A 19442-nucleotide genomic window follows, 5' to 3' on the forward strand; every position below is an offset into this window, starting at 1 on the left:
TAATTGACATTTTAAAACCTGCCAAAGGACTTTGAGCTGTGATCACACTCATTTTGTACAAGCTGGAGACAAATGACTATTGTCATCTAAGTGAGAAGAGCAGTTTTTATTTTCTTGGAAAACGTATTTTTCTTTCGCAGGAAAAGCAAACTGCTTTGTTTTCAAACATTTTTCGAGGACACAACAAGCCATGACATTTTAAAATGTTTTAACATATGCCAACTTTCAGAAGTGCAGTTTCTTTTTTTTAAATAGGTCTACCATTTTACGTTTGCTTTTTCTGCAAAAAACAAAACAAAAAAAACACTAGCAAGTTTTCTTGTGTACGTTTTGACAAGATACAACAGCAGTAGGAGTTTGGCACAGCTCGTACAGAGGAACAGAGCTCTTAGGACAGGCAACGATTGCTGCCAATGCTACACAGACAAAGATATACTTCACTGATGTGCTGACGCTATTTTTCGTGGTGCAGTTCTATAGAAACTGCAGTGCACTGCAGTAATGACTATTTATCACCGAAAGAGTCAAAACCTAAGATAACAACTCAAGGATTACCACTTCAAAGGTGTAGTTGGCAACTATGCACTACGTTGATTACAAGTGAAAGGAAAATAAATGCTTACGTCCATGAAAATCTTTGCAAAGACAACATGTTACACTGATGGTGCTCACTCTTTGATTCGTCACTTCCTGTTCGCTGATTTTAGACCAATGAACAATGAACTTGTTAATGAGGGATGATGTGTTGTATCTGTTACAGCCCAGATTTCATTTATGCTGATGAGTGTTTTTGTCTGTAAAAATATTTCCGAATTCAACGTTAATTTGTGTTTGGAATCAGAAATCTTGATTAAAAAAATGTAAGTGCTGTGTGTCTTTCCCCTGGGAGGAGGGTGGCTGAATCTCTTGAGTAATGTCTCCTGCACTTTTGTACCTTGCAGGGATGCCATCTGCAGGGACGACCTTTATGAGTGTGGAGGACAAGGGAGTCCTCAGTGGGGAAGCCCTGCCTGTGAAGCAGGGACACACCGAGTAACGTATAATCTCTGTCGCTTCTGCTACTTATTTATCAGCTATAATGGCGTAAACACAACGCTGCGGAAAGTGGAAGAATTTCCTAAAATAAAACCAGGCTTTGCAAATGCAATATAAAGGCATTTCCTCCCTTTCACTACATATTTTTTAACTATAAATACCTTGAAGTGTTTATAAAAAATCTCCAAATGCACCACATCATTATCGTGATGAGTGGGAGGAGACGAAGGATCATACCAATGAGAAGATTTACATACTTGCTCTTTAATTTCCTGCAGCTTGTTGCTCTGTTCGCGGATGTCGTGCAGCAGCTGCATGGCCTTGTCATCCTCTCTGGAGACCTCCACACGTGCCTCCTCCAAGCTTCGCTTCAAGCTCTGCAAACACATATGTGCACACAAACTCAAGGCTGCTGTTCGTTCAAATCAATACTGATTTTGGAGGTGTCGAGGACGGCGACAAAACCAATGTGAAAAACAACACATTCCTTTAAATTCTGCACACATGCAGACAGAGTTGTTATTATGACTCACACTGCACTCAGTAATGTAGGTGGCGAGGTCTTGCTCCAGGATGCTCCTCTGAGTCTCGGATGCCTTGAGCTCCACATCCTTCTGGTGCAGCACTGACTCCAGGTCAGTCATTTTACGCTGGAACCTGGAGATCTCCTGCTCCATCTGGTTCCAGAGAGCACACCACAGTTAGTTTATTTGCAAATGTACTGAAGTTAGACAACTTACAACAATATTTAGAGGTTTGTGTTACATCTCTTGCCTTAATGCAGCAGAAATGAAGAGACATAATCATCAGCCCCATATTCTGATGAATACCGATTTATTTGACCCCATTTTCACCCAAATCAGAAGGCTTCAAGAAAAAAAAATGTTGTAATGGTGTACACACAACATAATTAACTTGGCTTCTTACAGAAGCACCAGAAGCCTGCTTGATCCATGTTAAGCCACCCAGCCAGAATAAACTCAGGACGTCTGGTAATAAAACCCATGATGGAACCATCTTTTACTATGAACAAAGTTCTACAATATGGATATACAAAAATACAGTTTCAAAGTTTCCAGTCAACCATCAGTGGTCTTATTTTAAATCATGTCTGGATTGCTTGATTGCGCTGCATTTGCAATTGAAAATAAGAATAACGGGTTTGTCATAAAGGCTAGAAATGAATTACTGAAACATAAACAAAAGCACAAAAAAGGCAGAAAAGGTTCAGCCTCACCTTGTGACATTTGTCTTGAGTTTCTTGTAATTCTCTGCTTTTAAGGTGCAGCTTCTTTTCCATGGAGTTGGTCTTAGCAGGAGAGTTGAGGCCTGCAGAGACTGACCTGACAACACATATATATATAGAGAGAGATGTTAAGTTCTGTTTAAGCCAAACGCAAACAATACATGCCTCATTTGCATAGCAAACATCAAAGTAAACATGATGCACCCGATGTGTGAATACCACTGCTTCTCACTTAGTCTGTCTAGACAGGTATATCACCAAATTTAAGCAAATGTAGATTATAAAAGCATACATGAAGACATGTAAGAATGTAGAGAACACTCAAAAATATCGCAAATCATATCAGTTGAACATAAAGAGGGTATGTGAACGCTTCATCATGCCACATCATGTAACAGCGAGCCTTGACAGTATTGTAGTTGTAATTAAGCTGGCTGAAATGCAGACACAACACCCACACATCATAAATGAGCAACAGACACTGAGAGCATAAAAAAAAAGTATTGAATACAGTTTCCTTTTTAAAGAAAAGTCCTCTGAATAATATCTTGTCATAACAATAAGAATACTGACAACAATTTGGATAACATTCAACAGTATTGAGTATTTTTTGAAGTGAGAAAGAGCAGAGAATATTTTATTCATCGTGGTACATAAACAGACCACATGAGCAAAACAGCAGTGCAGACCTGGGAATAACTGCTGTTTGCCTGACAAAATAATGTGACAGGAGAATTTGGGCTATGCTTTTGCTTGGGGTTGGTCTGTAGTGAGTCTGTTGCACTCATTTTTCTTGTTTATGTAAGGTGATGTCCTATTTTGTTTCCATTCTTAGGGAATAATTGAGAGCACAAAGTCATTTTTCACCTTTCTCTTGACCGGAGAACAGACAGAAACAGAAGTCTTGTAAATAAATGAATGGCTCCGTATGAATGAGTTCACAAATACCGCAGTGGGATCTTTAATAAAGTTGACTCAGTCTGAGTCACAGTGTTAAAAATAATCACGAAAGCGAGCACTGCTCCCTTCGCCTCTGCATCGAAAACATCCCCCTGACATACACACGCACATTGACAGTATGGATATACAGTATATATGGAGATAGTGTAAAGAAACGCACACACATTTGGCTCATATCAATGACAAAACAGCAACACCCTGAAGAGTCTATTTCACAGGAATCTAAATGAAGAAGCAAATTTAGCTGAATCTGCCAATTAAAAATTAATGTTAGACATAAAAATTCATTAAGTTCTCCAGTGCTGAGTTGAACAGTTTTGGGGGGCTACTGTACAGATAATATGACAATTTAAATGTTCCCAGCTGAGGTTTTAATGCATTCAGTTGTATGATTTTTCCATTAATCTGTGTCTTTCTTAAAACTGTCAAAGACAGTGGTGAATTCAAACTCTGAGTATGGAGGGAGGATGGATCTCTTCCTCACCCTCTTCTACTGTTTCCCCTCACTCACTTTTTGTTATGCATGCTTTCAATTGAAAATCACGATGAATATAAATATTGTGTTGAATGTGGTCAGGGTAATATGTGTACTGTTCTAACAATCACAGGGCCAAAACACAAAATAAATATTTTTTATGAGAGAAAAAATGCCCGGCCAGTCTTCTCCTGACTGGGGAATGTGATAGTTGTCATGTCTTTGTACTGTGGAGGGAAAATAAATGAGTAGCCAGTGCAGACTGCATTATTGAAGAGAATCAAAGAGACGAGGGATTCAGGGAAAGGATGCAAGTTAAAGGCTCTGCAGCACTGATCAGGTAAAGAAACGGAACAGAACACATATATTCACATAATAATGCACACGCTGAAGAAAATGCAGACAAACACACAACAGAACAGACAACACAATGAATACAATGAGAACCTTCAGTCATTTTTGAGAAAGTGAAAATCACCACTCACTGTAATTTGTCATTTCAATCCTTTGCTTAAACCAGACCAAGAAAAAAACACCAAAAAACAATGTTGGAGGAACCAATAATCAAATCTCATCATGTCTGTTCAAATCAGAATCTGGAACACAGTGGCCCACATAGAGTTGATTAGTACACTTTAAGAAATGATTTCCAAAGAAGATGGGATAATCTGAACCCCAGATAACACAGTGAAAAATTAACAACTTTTTGTTCAAGCTTGTTTTAGTACAAAGTTACCTCTCTAATACATAGGCAGACCTTTTAATGTACCATCTAAGAAGTCACAGGTGACTGAAACATGCGTGCATGTGACCTTATTAATTATGCTTAATTAGGTTGTGTTGTCGAGTATAAACAATGCATCTGCTGTGGAGCAAAAACAGGCTACACAATTTTATTCAACAATTTGGTCATTTAGATTTGTTTTTTTGTGTTCAAATGGAGATTTTGGCAGTACATCCTCCAAAGACCACGACCGTCCTCAGCTGATTACCTGAACATTTGGTCATTAATCAATGAGATACCATGCCATGGTGCGATTCCGACCAGATGATGGCAACCAATGAAAAGCAAGTTCGTCACCTGAATTATTAGGAATCATCCTCTGGGGATCATGAATATCAATTATGTGTCCATCTGGCAGTATTCACTCATGGATAGTACTTGCCAAGACATCCTGCTCTTGACTGACTATCTAACTATAGATATACTCAAAAACAGAAACAAAAGCAAAAAGCTAACAAACAAAAATCTTTATGTCAATTGTTCAACATCAAATTCATCTAAAAGAGAATTTTTTGCAGACTATTGAGGAGACAAGAAAGCAGAAGTTTACGAGCCCTCATTCAAGCCACCTTGCAAAGATGTTTTTCTGACAGTAAACGGCAGACAGCTCCTTATAAATTTGAGGCAAGCTGTTAAGGGGATTTTGTTGTTGGGTTCTACAAATGAGGAATTAGACAGACAAGTTCACACAGAATGGAAACCTCCAAAACAAATGATTAGCAATTCATTGTCAGTGGCTCTGGGTTCATTCAGTTCCCTTTTTGGGGTTTGTAATGAAGAATGTGTACACGCATATGCATGCGCCCACGCACAGATTTGACACATTCTATGAGCTCTGAGCTCCTCTTAATCAAATGCAGCAAAAAGAAAATGACTGGCTCCAGTTAAAAACCATGAGCAGATGACTGATGGTGTAACAGCAAGGGACAGAGACATTAGAAGAGGAAGAAAAAAAGAGGAGGAGATGAGACGGGTAAAGATGGGGGTGGGGACTGGGAGAAAAAAACATCACGGTAGTAACCATAGAAATAGATTCTCTCCCCCAATCTGAGCTCTCATCCTTTTCCCTGTCTAATCTGCTAACGCTTTTTCTTCCCTTTCTGTTGCTGCTGCTGCTGCTGTCATGATCCGCAGTCTCCAGGACCATTAACCTGCGAGAGCACTGCCATGGGGCTATAAGAAATGAAACCCATCCTCTTGCATTATTATCAGAGGTTAAGAAGCCAAACACCATTAGGGATGATTACAGTCCCAAAACCCATGCTATAAAAGTCAGAAGCCCATTATGCTGCACAGTAACAGAGAAAAGCACAATAACAGCAGCAAGGGTGGGAGTGTGTCTATGTCTGGGGTTCCACCTCTCAGCAAACCCTCATTGACACACTCAGCCGCATACCAATCAGCGGCATGGCAAGATAATGCCAGCTCACATCCTCCGGTCCATTCATTTGATCTATCTATGCATCGGATCAACTGCGTGTGACCCCCCCCAAGAACATAATCAGGAACCAGAAGAAGGAGAGAGCAGCAGAGAACAGGGAGATCCCTCCCCTCCCTCACTCCTTGTCTGACACAGCATACGGCCAAACCCATTCTGGACCCAACAGGCACAACACTAATGACAGGGACACAACACCAACTGCCCGGGGCACCACACTAGGTCACTCGAAACAAGCTACCTGGAATATGTTGTCATGGTAATGAGGAGTCTGAAGGCAGAAAAGCAGCCAATGGTAGCATGGGGTGTTTAACCAACAAAGGTGTGTTAGAGAGATGTATGCAGGAGGTCTCTGCATTACAGAAGAAAAAAAAAGCCAAACAATGCCTAGTAAACAGGTAGCACTTACTCAGTTTTGGCCAATGTTGTCAACGCTCTGCTGAAGAACCAGCCTAGAAAGGGCAGATCCTGGCCCTGGAAGCCCGCTGGCAGAGCTCCTCGCTGGGCTGCTGAGGCTTGCCGGGGGGCTGCCTGCTCCGGCTCCTCAAAATTAGAGGTGTCATCTTCAGCGTGCAACGCAGGAACAAAAGGCGGGAGAACTGCAGGAGAAAGGATGAGAGGAGGAAGTAAGAGAGGACAAGGGGAAGAAAAGGAAGCAGTGGCTCTCAAAGTAGTAAAAATAAAATGGAAAAAATAAAAAAAAAACACAACAAGGAGAAAAGGGAGAGAAAGGAAGGGAGGAGGAACGGAGGAGAGTGGTGGGAGCCTAGAGTGCGGTAAGTCGCGCGTTGATGCACATGCTGCCTCTCTGTCCCTCCCTCCCTCCTTCTCTCTCTCTCTCATATACACATGCTCGCTCACTCTCCCTCACTGCAGCAGAGCAAGCTAATCAGCTGGAGCCAAAGCTGAAGCATAAAGCTCTATCTGTGTCCAATTATCAATAAATCAATTCTGTATTTTTAATACAAACGTTCGTGCCTGTGAGTCTCTTTTTTGTATTGCATTTATATTTATTACTCAAAGACAATGAATTAAAATAATTAACATTCAGGGGGGGAGGGGGGGAAATCAATAAATCTTCTCTTCAACAAACACAGGCACAAGAAAGCTCTGTATCATAGTCTGCTGATAACAGTGAGGATTTATTTGACTAAATATTCAGCGTTGATGGGGATATTACGAGTGGAAAACAGCTCAGAAGAACTGACCAGCATTACAATGTTTGATAATTGCTTCAGAATCACAGAAAGGACGGTTTATTCATCCAAAGACATGAAGTACTCTGCACAGCAAAAGAAACACTCACCACCCCTGCAGCTATACGTTTGAAATTACAGAGCCACTGTAGAGCTGCGGTTCTTTAATGTGACCGTGCTTCACTGAAAATGTCCATTAATGTGAATGTTAGTGGGGGTTTGTTTTCCCACAGCTGGTCAGGTGAAAATGTCAAACTCTTTGTCATTCAGTCTCGGATCTGATGGCAACAATGACGCTCAACAAACGCACGTGTATTTCCGCCACAGAGAGTGTGTCTGCTGTCGCTAGCGTAAAAAGATTTGTGCTGCGTCTGTTGAGAAGCAGATGAGTTGCAGATCTTTATTCTGTCTGCCGCGCTTCTTGTCTCTGCCTCCCTCCCATTCTCCTCCTCAGGAAAGAGCTGGCCTACTGCCAACGGCAGACAGAATCTCATTATTTTACTACCGACAACACCACTGGCAATGCAAATGCTGTTTTTAGTCCATGTGCAACTGCACGCACGCACGCAGTACACTTATGTGTATTATAAACAACATTAATATTTGACAGCTAGTCATACATCATCTGTCCAGTAATGTGATTACAGCGACACTGTGTCATTTCAAGGCAAATTGAGCATTTTCACAGGAAAGACAGCAGAACAGAGTCTCAAGGGAGAGGAAATCTCCTCACCTTGTCTTAAGTTGTTCCAGTCTACACTGGAGAAGAAAGAGTGACAGCGGAGTCCCTGGAAACCCAGTCGCTCTTTGGCTCCACACAGCAGTCTCTGCAGCAGGTCTACAAACTGCTTACTGGCCCGCGGCTCCTCCGGAAACTTAAGATAACGCTGGGGGCAAACAACATGAACAAGGATTCATTACATAATGAATATACTGATCAGATATTACTAAATCAGACTGTACATTTCCATTGAGAATACTGGGAATGTAAGTAGACAGTTCTTCATTCACATAGAAGTTACAGACCATTGCAGATCACAAGCTGTGATTAATGTCAGTACAGGTAGAGATCAGTACCTGAAAGTTTAGTATGTTGCTGATTGTCTTGGTGGAAGTGCCTTCAGAAAACGGTGACCTGGCATAAATCATCTCATACGCTATGACTCCAAGGGACCACCAGTCACACTCAATGCCGTAGGTGTTGTGAGAGCCCCCGCTCATGGCTGCCAGGACCTCAGGGGAGAGGAAGCCCTGGGTCCCAACAGGCACTGTGGGCGCTGCCACCTGGAACCACATCAATAAAACATGATGATGTCACCTTCAAGCATCCTGAAGTTAATACACAGAACAAACTCTGTAATCTACTTACTGTTTTGTTAGCAGTGAGCCTGGCAGCTGATCCAAAGTCTGCCAGCTTAATGTGACCAGTGCGATCGATGAGAACGTTCTCTGGTTTGACATCTCTGCAAGTGGATAGTTTAGAATGGATTTGATAGTGCTTTTACAGAGCTGTTTGTTGCCTGAGTACCGTTATGTGTCTGACGCTCTGATGATAACAGAATACATTTGTAAACTCCAGCAATGTTTTTGGTGTTACATAACATCACACACATTGCTCCAGGTTAAATTACAATGCTACATTTCTCATGTCTACTTAACTCTTGAGTTAAAGGTACACTATGTACACTTTTACAGGCCTATAAACAGAGATAGAGGCCTTGATGCAAAGAATTGCAGTTTTAAGAGCTAAGATGAGTTTTAGATGTACATATGTTTATATTTATGTTTGCAAACAGAGCAAAATAGGCTTATATTTTGAGTGGGTGGTGGAGTGAGAACAAAAAGACCACACTCCCCATCTAGAAGTCCTACAGTTCAATAATATTGGACTAAATAACCAAGATTGTTACCAAAAAAGTTAGATAGTGCACCTTTAAGAGTAATTGGCCTTCAAAGTGAAAGCAAAAATGCAAACGAAAGAAAGATCTACGAGTAGGCCCCTCACATTAATTACGTTATTGTACAAATATATATCTTACTGTATGTATCTTATCGACTTCTCAATGTGTGTACATGACTTTGATCATTTTTGCTGACTTAAAACAACAATAACATTGCCCAACAAAAAGTATATACCGTGACAGGGCTATGTAAGAGTACCAGGACTAACTTCAGATCTTCAGCCCTCCTTCTTTCATTGTGTTTTTCCTCAAAGCCTTGAAACATCAGTCCTTTATCTGTGGCTGATCTCTTACCTGTGGACATAGCCCAGCTGGTGGACGGCATGAATGGCCTCTACCAGCTCGGCCAAATAGAACTGAGCCATGGTCTCATCAAACTGATCCTCGTATCGGTTTAGCAAGGACATCAGGTCGCCGCCTGGCAAGTACTCCATTGCCTGAAGACACATTTGCATGCAGTCAGAAATTGACAGGGTAAAACTATGGCCAGCACTTGGAATTTGAATTAGATTAAGATGAACATGCTGTTGAAAGATTTATGAATGTCTATAAATAGGCCTATATTTAGAATGAAAACCAACGCAACAAGTGTAGGAGCACGTGTCTGAGCGTACATCAAAGCTCTATTCAGCTTAAGCTTATAGGGTGGTTCTCCTCATTATAGATTCTCGTTATGTAACACAGGATGTAACTATTGCAGATTTATCTGTGATACTGCAGTCAAAGGATTGGTCTTGAATGGCTAAAAATACACCAACAATAACTGCAATAGCCTTGTCTGAGACACAGGCAAAAACAAGGCATGTTTACAGTCAAAACAACATGCCACAACAACAAAAAACCAAGACACCCTAATAAGCATCTTAAAAGTTTGGAAAAACAAATCCACCTCGGTCATGTCTGACTCAAGTTCTCTTTTCTGCTCTCTGCATGCTGAGATGAAAGCCATTGGTCAGGCTGATTTGAGCTATATGGTGGCAGCCATAACAGGCGAGAGCCCCCGGTGCATGAATGGTCGGCGAGTCTGAATGAAGGGGAGCATTCTCCAGTGTTACCTAGCAACAGGGAGACTGGGTGCCTCTCTGACACACGGATAAAGATGGATGCTTTGTATTTTCCTCCATGCTCAGTTAGGGAGCAGGGTGAGACAGAGGGGGAGTGAAAAGAGAGGAGGAGGAAGAATGGAGACATGCATGCAGGGGGCATGATGGGAGGTATGAGGAGAGGGGGTGAGTGAAAGAAAAACAAAGGGCAGTATACAGTGTGCTTTTTTTAACACCCTAAGAAAGTCTAATAGGTCATCAGAGAAAACATGAGCCTTCAAGATGATTACAATGGACACTCTCTGTGAGGACAAAATTGACACTGTGTATAATGGCTGAAGATAAGATGTTTAGAGAGACACATTTTGGGAAACAACTACAGTCAAATGTGAAGATCACCTATTAATTCTTTATATCCACGACAAGTACATCCAGTGATCCAGAGGGTGTTTTACCGATTGCATTTGGAAACGGCTAGCTCTCTTGATTGTTGGATTTTTACCACTGTTTTTCAGTCTAAGTCTCTGGATTGTGGCATTGCGATTTTAGTTGCAGTAAGCTACTAAATCACAGCCAGGCTCAAAGACTGCACTCAGAACCTAAGAGGCCCCATTCGGAAGAGTTGCCAGCATTGAATAATGTTGTTAATCTGAACAAACCCCGGTGACGCATGGCTGTACTGGTGGCTAGCCTGCAAGCTAACATGATGCTAACATGATAACACAACTTTGAAGTAGCTGCAAGGTGAACCCCCCTTTGAAAGAGAATTACAATCCCCGGACTTCAAAGCATTTCTTCTACATATTAAGTTATTCCTCTCAATGCTCACTTCAGATTCCTTCCTATAACATCTCATGTGCTATTCTGACTGATCCACCTGTCCCATTAGTCACATTATGAAAAGCACAACTGTGAAAGAAAACGCAGAAATACAGCTGTCTTGCAGACTGCTTCATATAAAAATAGGCTATGTTGCACTATGAATAAAACAAGTAAAAAAAGAAAGAAAGGAAAACAAGACACTGGGTGTAGAAGCAGGCAACTTATACACATTAAAGATTTCATTTGAGCAATAGCTGGGCCCAGCGACCGCAGTTTTGGTGGATTTTTTTCACTTATGATGGAGATCAGTCTCGGCTTCTAGTTTTTGAGTACAGCAAGGGAAACCGACTATTGTTCTCTTTACCATGTAACTGTGGTTATGATGGCAACCACTGATAATCCTAAAATGCTGGTAAAATATATGAATCGTAGGTAGATCACAAAGCCAACATTGAGGAGTGTCATTTTACCCAAGTAACTGTCAACCAACACAAAGTACACACCAAAAAACATTCCCCTCCGAGGCTATTTGTCTTGAAACCACTATACAAAGATGAATTTTATTGTCTTCTGAGAGACACATAGGTTTGTTTGTCTCCTGCATTGTTATTATAATATAATCAAGTGTTACTCTATTTGAATTAGTTCAGGGTGCTTCTGACAGCTTCTACAACAATTGTTGTATGCCGCTGCTGCTACATAGATTTAAGCTCAGTTAAATAAAAGGAACTGAAGATTTCAAGTGAAAACTCCAACAACTCTAAGTTATCATTCAAAACAGCTGACTTTATAATATGTTACTCTCTGTGAAAGTCACCACACCTATAAAATAACATCATGAACATTAATTTAATCTGCCACAACAAACAATGTTAAACCATATTATCATAGATGGTGCTATTACGGGTGATTTGAATGACTCCAGATCTTTCAGAGAACATAAAAATCTGCAATTAAAACAGTTAACAGTTGTTGAGATGGGACCACAGTAACATCAAGTTATTTTCGGTTAGTATACTTCAGTTAAAAGACCAATAACTCCAGACATATGGAACAACATAAAGGCATGTATGACCCCAGTTTAAAAAATGCATTTTACTCCTACCAAGTACGACATAATGTGTACCATTTGCTTGGCACATGAACGCCCCATTACAACCCTTTGGCCGATGGCAATTTACAAAAGCTGCTTTAAAGCTCTCATATTGTAGAAAGTGAGATTTCCATCTCTTTTTAGATTATTAAGCAGGTCTATGTGCTACATAATTACTGTGAAAGTATCAAAATGTTCAATCCACGGAGACATGCACACAGCTGATTCAGAAGCTGCACCTAAAAATAATATGTCAGGACTTGTGTAAGGTTGTGATGTCACAACTATACAGTCACCACCCTCAGCCACACCCCAGCACAGATGTCACTCCAATAACACAACTGGAGTGGATGTGAAAACATGGTATACGTTTTCTGCTCAGGCCCATGAGAGCTGACCAATCAGAGCAGGCTTATTGGGAGGTGGGGGGCTTAAAGAGACAGGCACCAATACGGAGCATTCAGACAGAGGGTGAACAGACAGAGGTGCTGCAGCAATTGACTGTATCAGAAAAACAATGTGTTTTTTTTTTAACTCTAAAGCATGTAAACATTTTTGAGAAGACACCGAAATCAAAGTATGAACCTGAAAATGAGCATAATATGGGGAGATTCTTCTGTTGAGAACATATGTATGTAAAATAGTGATTTTTGTACATCCTCAAGATCAGAGAAAAATCCTGCAGCCTCACCAGGTAGACGTGTTCTTTATCCTGGAAGGCATGGAGAAGCTGTGGGAACCAGGGACTGCTGTTCAGAGCCAGGATCCTCCGCTCCTCTTCATGAAAAACCACCTGGAGAAGAATTGAAAAGGAATATGCATGAGTACGCAATAGCAATGCTGCAATTGTTACTATGATTAACATATCAGCCATATATCAGGCTACCATCTTAAGTGCTTCAATGGGGTTTAAATGTATTCTAAACTTTGAGGATTCTTTCAGTTGAACCATAGGATACCTTAATGCACATATTACACATGTTGATGATAACAATTGCTGCTTTCCTTTCCTGGTTTCAGTTCATGTTGCTAGTTTTAAAAGTGGATTGCCATTTAGAATTATGTTCTTACAAGTAAGTAGTTACAGGTGGCATGAGCAAACATTTCTTGTTCAGACAAGTTGTTCATTGTATTGCTCACTCCAGACTCATGTCGCAGCTCATGTACTATTCTGACTCAGATCTGCTCTATTAGTCACATGCCAGAGTGCACAGCTGTGAAATGATGTACCCACATTTGTTGCTGTATTTAACCCTACAGCACCCTCCAGTGGGCCTTTTACAGACTGCAACTTTGGGACAGCAAGTAGGTTAACACACAAAAATATGAATGCAAAAATGAAAATCACAACACTTGCATAGTACACTGTATCCTACAACTGAAGCTGTGCACATGTTTTTCTTCTTGACTACTTTCTTATTATTATTCATGTTTATTCTGTGATAAACAGCACAGTTTTGTAGTCAGTATTTGACAGTGCAATATTACATATATATTAAAAAGAAATCCTTAGTTCATTTGAATGTCCATGTCATGGTTATATGAAATGTGTCTAAAGTCATTACTGAACCTTCACAATTCACAAATCATAACTCCTGCAGCAACTGAGCTTGGCTTCAGCTTTTGACAGTGGTTGAAAGAAATGCTCTGAAAAAATAGGCCACCGGAGACATTTTGATTTGTCACAGCAGGAGAAGCACAGGTGTTACTAACAACATTAACAATGGCTTCATGTCCAAGTAAGCCTTGACAGTGTGACAGTGAGCCAGCATGCAGAGTACCAGGACCATGAAACTGAAGCCACTAAATTGAATTCAAAAGCCCTATAATCTATTATTTTCCCCTGTGTTTTTCCTACCGTCACATATAACAATGGCATCCATATAAAAGACCTATAATGTGGAAAAGCCACAACATTGATGAAAAAAGAATGGAAACAACCTTTCTAAAATGTATTTTCTATATTTTACTGTTACAGTATTTCGACTTACTGAAACCATATGAATCTTACATTTTCTTGAGTGCGTAACACTGTCTTGTTCATGACTTTCAGGGCACAAACATCCCCAGTGGCCTTCTCCCGGACCACTTGGACTTCGGCGAAGTGACCGCGACCCACCACTGCACGCACTTCAAAATCATTAAGACACGGCTGCAGATCCTGCAGCTCTGAGACCACTTCAGAAACTGTTTCAGAAGACACACACAACGACACACAGGTTTTACACCAATAGTCTCTGAGGAATGAGGTGAAACAACTGTGGATGGATGTGACAATCAAATATACCACAAATAACATATTCTATTAGAGATACACAGTTACATGCTGGTACAGATATTAAATAAATTGGCTGGTCCTGGTTGGTCTTGAAAACAACATGCCAATATTGGTTATATGGCCTGTATTTGCTAATTGTGGAATACAAATTTCAGTGATCTCTTTTTGGGATGATTTGACATTATGGTGTAAAAACTGCAAAGGAGAAACAGAATAAAAGCATCATGGCATGCAAAACAGCAACTGCCAGATGAAGGTTTAAAAACACAAATAGGTATGCCTTAAACTAACTAACTAATTACTGAAAAAAGTCAATTAATGTGGTGGGGAAAATATTGGACTGGCCACAAATATCAAACAAAGAAATCTTACACGTGTAAAATATATGCTTACACTTCTTGACAAAGTTTGCCACATGATGTATCTTCATAAGTTCTGGGGAGGTACACTCTTGGTACAGAAGCAGCAGAGCCTCCAGAAACTCTTCCCGACCTACAGTGCATCCTCCCTGCTGCCCACACAGGCTGACTCGGCCCTGAGGACAATACATAAACACAGGAAAAGGAAGTCAGCCACTGACAGTTACTGCGGCTGATTTCAAACTGTACAAAGTATTTGAGGCGATGCATATATACTGTTAGCAGAATCGGGACACCTAAGGGACACATTGCTTTACCTGAAACACCTGATTGAGTCGTGAGCTGCGGCTGGTGATGGGCTCCGCAGAGGAAGGCAGCATTTTCAGGCTTCCCTGACTCACATATTTGAACTTCAACATGGCTTCTTGACAACAGATAACCTGAGCAAATGAAACACAGTTGGTCTAAGTGAAAAGAAGTGTGTACTTAAATGTAATATGTTAGCGGGTTAGTGACATTTACGACGGTAGTATGAGGTACAAGCAAGACCAAGGAAATAATCTGTCAACAGATGTCAACAAAGCGTCCCGTTAGCATGCTAAGTTAACGTTGGCTAGCATTGGCTAACTTCGCTAACAGACAAAACGTTAATGCGACACGCATGAGTATCGTTCAGATATATTTACAGAGACAAAACAGTACGGTATAACATTACTCACCAGACTGCCATGCAGGTAACTATAGTTTCAATACACACAGATACATTGACGTGATAGAGAGCACACTGTTTTCCTCTCCGGCAACGTTGGTTCCGGTCAACTTTCAAATTTTGCGCGTTCTCTGCCCACCTCTCGAGCCTGCTGAATGAGGGCAGGGTTTGATTGGTTGGCTGGTATTTTCTGGGCGGGTCCAGCTATTGTTTTAAACCAATGACTGATGTTGAATTGACTGATGTTGAATGAAGGTGGCGTTTGATTGGTTGGCTGGTATTTTATGGGCGGGCGCAGCTGTTGTTTTAAACCAATGACTGACCTTGCACTGTCCCTGTTGCTCGCCTCAACAATGACAGACTCTCAGGAAACCCTCTTACAGAAGAAAGGTATTTTTGATATTTGAATATTATGACTAATTCTAATAATATGACAGATATAGCTGCTGATGATTTTAAATACCTTCTGTAACCAATGTTATATTGTAGGTGAAAAAAGGGGAAGGGTATTGTAATTTTTATTTTTCAGTATTCTATCTTTTCTGGGAGATCAGGGGAGGGTCTTTTAGTGTTTTCTCTTACTTAATAGTCTGTTTTAGTTCAGTCTCCCCTTGCAAGATGTATCATCTATAAAAGAGATCAAGTAGTTACATCAAGAAGATGACTTTACATGCGCCCACAGCTTAGTATGGGTCATAAAGGTGTGTTCTGCATGCAGAAGATCATACCATCTGTGTCAGAGCTTTTATTTTAAAACTCCTAAGACTACTTTGACCTAATTATTCAAACAAGGTTCAGTTAACACATTTTTAAAGCAGTAGGGGAACTTTAATTAAATTATGAATTGTGCAAACTGAAGTGTCCCATAACTGATGATGCCATGTGGGAATTGCCTTCTGTCAGTACTGTAATGCAAATCCACTTGAAATTGAAGTTATTCAAAAATTTGCAGCCAATATCTAACGCAGGACATCACTTTTTAATGAATCTAAATAGAAGATTCAGCCCCCCTCCCCTGTCCTACAATTTTTCTACTGTTCCTAAACTGACCATTAAGTCTAAAAAGGCCCCTTTAACTATAATTACCACACTCTTTTTAATGCTGTATCCCAATCTAAATGGTCACTATTACTCCTTCTTTGCCACACAAACCACCTTGCAATCTTTAGAATACACTCAACAAAGCACATCCCTAATATTCCTTTATGCACGTACAATAATTCACACATTACCAAAATCAGGACCAAAACCTTTATTTCCAACAGATTTACATGTTTATGTTTACATGATTATTGTCAGTTCCAGTTTTCCGAACTTGCTTAGTCAGATATTCTAGGCTAACAAGGGGCATAGTGGAGCGATCAGGGACTGGCAAGCTGCCTTCAGCTTGCCCCAGTTGGTGTAGGAGGTGCTGGAGGTGTGGGTTTTAAGGCTGGGGTTGAGTTTGAGATTTGGGGTTGGGAGCAGGATTAGGGTTGGGAGTAGGGTTGGGATTGGGAGTGGGATTGGGATTTGGATTGGGAGGTGTAGGGGCAGGGGCTGGAGCTGGGGCTGGGGCTGGGGCTGGGGCAGGGGCAGGGGCAGGGGCAGGAGCTGGGGCAATATAGCACCCTCTCTTGTGCCACTGCATGTCCCGCACACGTCGGACGGACTGGATCTGAGGTGCAGCGGCTCCCCAGTCGTTCCAGTGCTTGAATTCTCCCTGCTCAAACACATACTGGCGCCCTCTGTAGCCTGGATACATATATCCCACCCACCTTCAGAGGGGAGAGAAAGAGTAGTGTACATTATTTCTGGGATATGATAATGACATAGTAAGAATACACATTCTCCTTAAACAAAAAATCACTGGGGAGCTTGCAGCTTACGTTCCATTGATAACCTTAGCACTGGCCACACGGTCCTGGAAACCATAAGCCCACAGACTGGGGACATCATCGTCAACAATCTCCATCTTTCTACCTTCATAGCCTGCATTCTCAAACAGGTGGAGTTTATGATCGGCGCTGTCCTGCAGAGACAAACAACAGGTTTGAGCATGACAGTAAGTTACTCCTGCTAATGTTACCAGTAGTTTATGTAAAAAAGTACGTTTACTCAAGCACTGTTATTCAGTAAAAACTGAACTGAACTGTACTTGTAGCTAACTTAAGGATTTCCAATGTATGTTACTTTATACTTACACTGCATTAAGGGGCTAATATTGTACCTTTTTTCAATGCAACATTTGTCTGACAGCTTTAGTTACTTTTCAGATTTTCATATTCTTCCTGTCCAGTAAAAAAAAAAAACAACTATGTTGATTTTGAAAGCGACGAACTGAAGGATCAAGTGTTTCTTTATGGGTTGAGAAAATTCTCCTACTTCTGAAGATAAATAAACTATGAAAAAACCCTCTTGGATTGGGTCAAATAACGCATCGTCACAAGGAAAACTTGAAGATACCTGCTTCTCACAGTACAGTGACGCCACACACACACACACACACACACACACAGTATGATCTTACAAAATGCGATGCACTGCTGTGGATCAAACTACCAAACAGCACATAAAGAAGTTAAAATGAGCTCAACCATAAACATCTACAGCAGTAAAATGCAACATACACATTAACGTGTGAATAATAATGATTTAATGATATTATACAAAGTATAATATTATAGTAGTCAGTCTATATCATAAGTACATTTTGGTGATAATACTTACATACAGGTTTTAAATGCAGGACTTTTTCTTGTATTGGAGTAATTTCACAGTGTGGTTTTAGTACTTTTACTTAAGTAATGGACCTAAATACTTCTTCCATCACTGAATGTTGTACCGGTAATACTGACCACTTTCAGAGGCCTGAATGAGCAGAGGCTGTAGGAACTCTGGCAGTTGGTCCAGGTGCTCCACCGAGGATACTCTCCTTTCTCCAACACAAACTGCTCTCCTGCATAGCCAGGACGCTCAAACCCCACCCATCTGAGGGTACATGGAGAAAAGGCATAATGCATAAACATGCACATTCATCCTTAACAAAGTCAAACAACTAGAAGAGAAGATGCAGAGCAGTAAAAATAAAGGGATTACTCACGGTCCCGACTCAACAATGACTGAGCCGACTCTCTGTGTCTTCTCAAACGCATCTTTACATTCACCAGACAACTCCACCTTCTTTCCACGGAAGTTCTCATACTCAAAAACTGCCAACTGCAAGACAGGTGGAGAGCTGGATGACGTTTGATCTCCGCCATTGCAAAGAGTCACAATTCATTCCATTTCTGACTTATTTCAATACACACACACTTCTTCAATTGGGTACCTTATATGTGGCTCCAGCCCCTCCTTGGCCCTTCTCTGCAGGCAGCTGGTCTGGGGTTCCCTGCTGTTCTGTCATTTTCTTTCTACAAAGCACAGCAATCACTTAGTTTAGTGCCATAAGTGACAACATCAGAGACATTTTAACTCTTTAAAAGAAACCTTTCAAATAGGCTCACTGGTAGGATAAAAATGTCTTCTTTTCAACTGCTTGCAAATAATCTTGTTCACAAATCTAATATATCAGCGAAGCAGTTGCAGACTTTTACTTGTTTGTCACTCAAATCTTGTCAGTTGTATATGTAAGAATAACACATGACTAGTGCACAAAATGCTACTTAAGAAGCAAGCACTTGGATGCAGATAGAAGAGGGGACAGGGAGAGAGTAAAAGAGAAAGGCCTGTCGGAGAGAGGGATGATCTTCATCTTTTGTTTTACCTGGATGGCTTGTGCTTCACTGCACCACGTACAAGCCACGCTCTCCGTCTTTTCTCTTTCTTTTCTCTCTTTCCTGTCTGTCTCAGTGTGAGGGTGTGTGTGGGTGTGGAGGCCTGGCGAGCGGTCGGTTGAGGCCAGTGGGGGTATTTATGGTTTATTTCTGGCCACAGCAGCAAAAAGCCTGTTGATGCAGCAAGTCTGTCGCACCCATTGTGTCCATCACACTGCTTCTCAATAGGCTTGCCCCTCTGTCCCTGGCACACTGGCAAACGCTGCCCAGCTCTGCCCATGCTGCCAT

At 41.0% G+C, this 19442-nt stretch overlaps 2 protein-coding genes across 9 annotated transcripts in view; both read right to left on the reverse strand.

Moving 5' to 3' along the window:
• Positions 1-15516, reverse strand: part of cita (citron rho-interacting serine/threonine kinase a) — a 41911-nt gene extending 26395 nt beyond the window's left edge. For all 8 annotated transcript variants that reach the window (XM_084347922.1, XM_084347919.1, XM_084347921.1 and 5 more), the window contains exons 1-13: positions 15410-15516; positions 15008-15130; positions 14725-14866; positions 14065-14240; positions 12745-12846; positions 9390-9532; positions 8504-8597; positions 8212-8418; positions 7868-8021; positions 6348-6537; positions 2273-2378; positions 1569-1712; positions 1293-1412 (exon numbers count right to left, since the gene is read on the reverse strand). In XM_084347922.1, coding sequence (XP_084204048.1) covers positions 1293-1412; positions 1569-1712; positions 2273-2378; positions 6348-6537; positions 7868-8021; positions 8212-8418; positions 8504-8597; positions 9390-9532; positions 12745-12846; positions 14065-14240; positions 14725-14866; positions 15008-15109 — 1680 coding nt within the window. In that variant the 5' untranslated portion in view covers positions 15110-15130; positions 15410-15516. The remainder of the gene's footprint in view (positions 1-1292; positions 1413-1568; positions 1713-2272; positions 2379-6347; positions 6538-7867; positions 8022-8211; positions 8419-8503; positions 8598-9389; positions 9533-12744; positions 12847-14064; positions 14241-14724; positions 14867-15007; positions 15131-15409) is intronic.
• Positions 15517-16825: 1309 nt separating this feature from the next.
• LOC311253803 (beta-crystallin B3-like) lies at positions 16826-19220 on the reverse strand (the record flags this gene model as incomplete). Its single annotated transcript, XM_084347739.1, has 6 exons — positions 19145-19220; positions 18710-18791; positions 18482-18597; positions 18237-18369; positions 17268-17410; positions 16826-17156 (listed from the first exon to the last, which is right to left on the reverse strand). Exons 2-6 carry the CDS (start codon positions 18782-18784, stop codon positions 16826-16828), a joined length of 798 nt encoding a protein of 265 aa, XP_084203865.1. The 5' UTR covers positions 18785-18791; positions 19145-19220.
• Positions 19221-19442: the final 222 nt, after the last annotated feature.

The sequence above is a fragment of the Pagrus pagrus genome (genome assembly GCF_965226575.1).
Source record: "Pagrus pagrus genome assembly, chromosome: 3".
In the NCBI taxonomy this organism is placed as follows: domain Eukaryota; kingdom Metazoa; phylum Chordata; class Actinopteri; order Spariformes; family Sparidae; genus Pagrus; species Pagrus pagrus.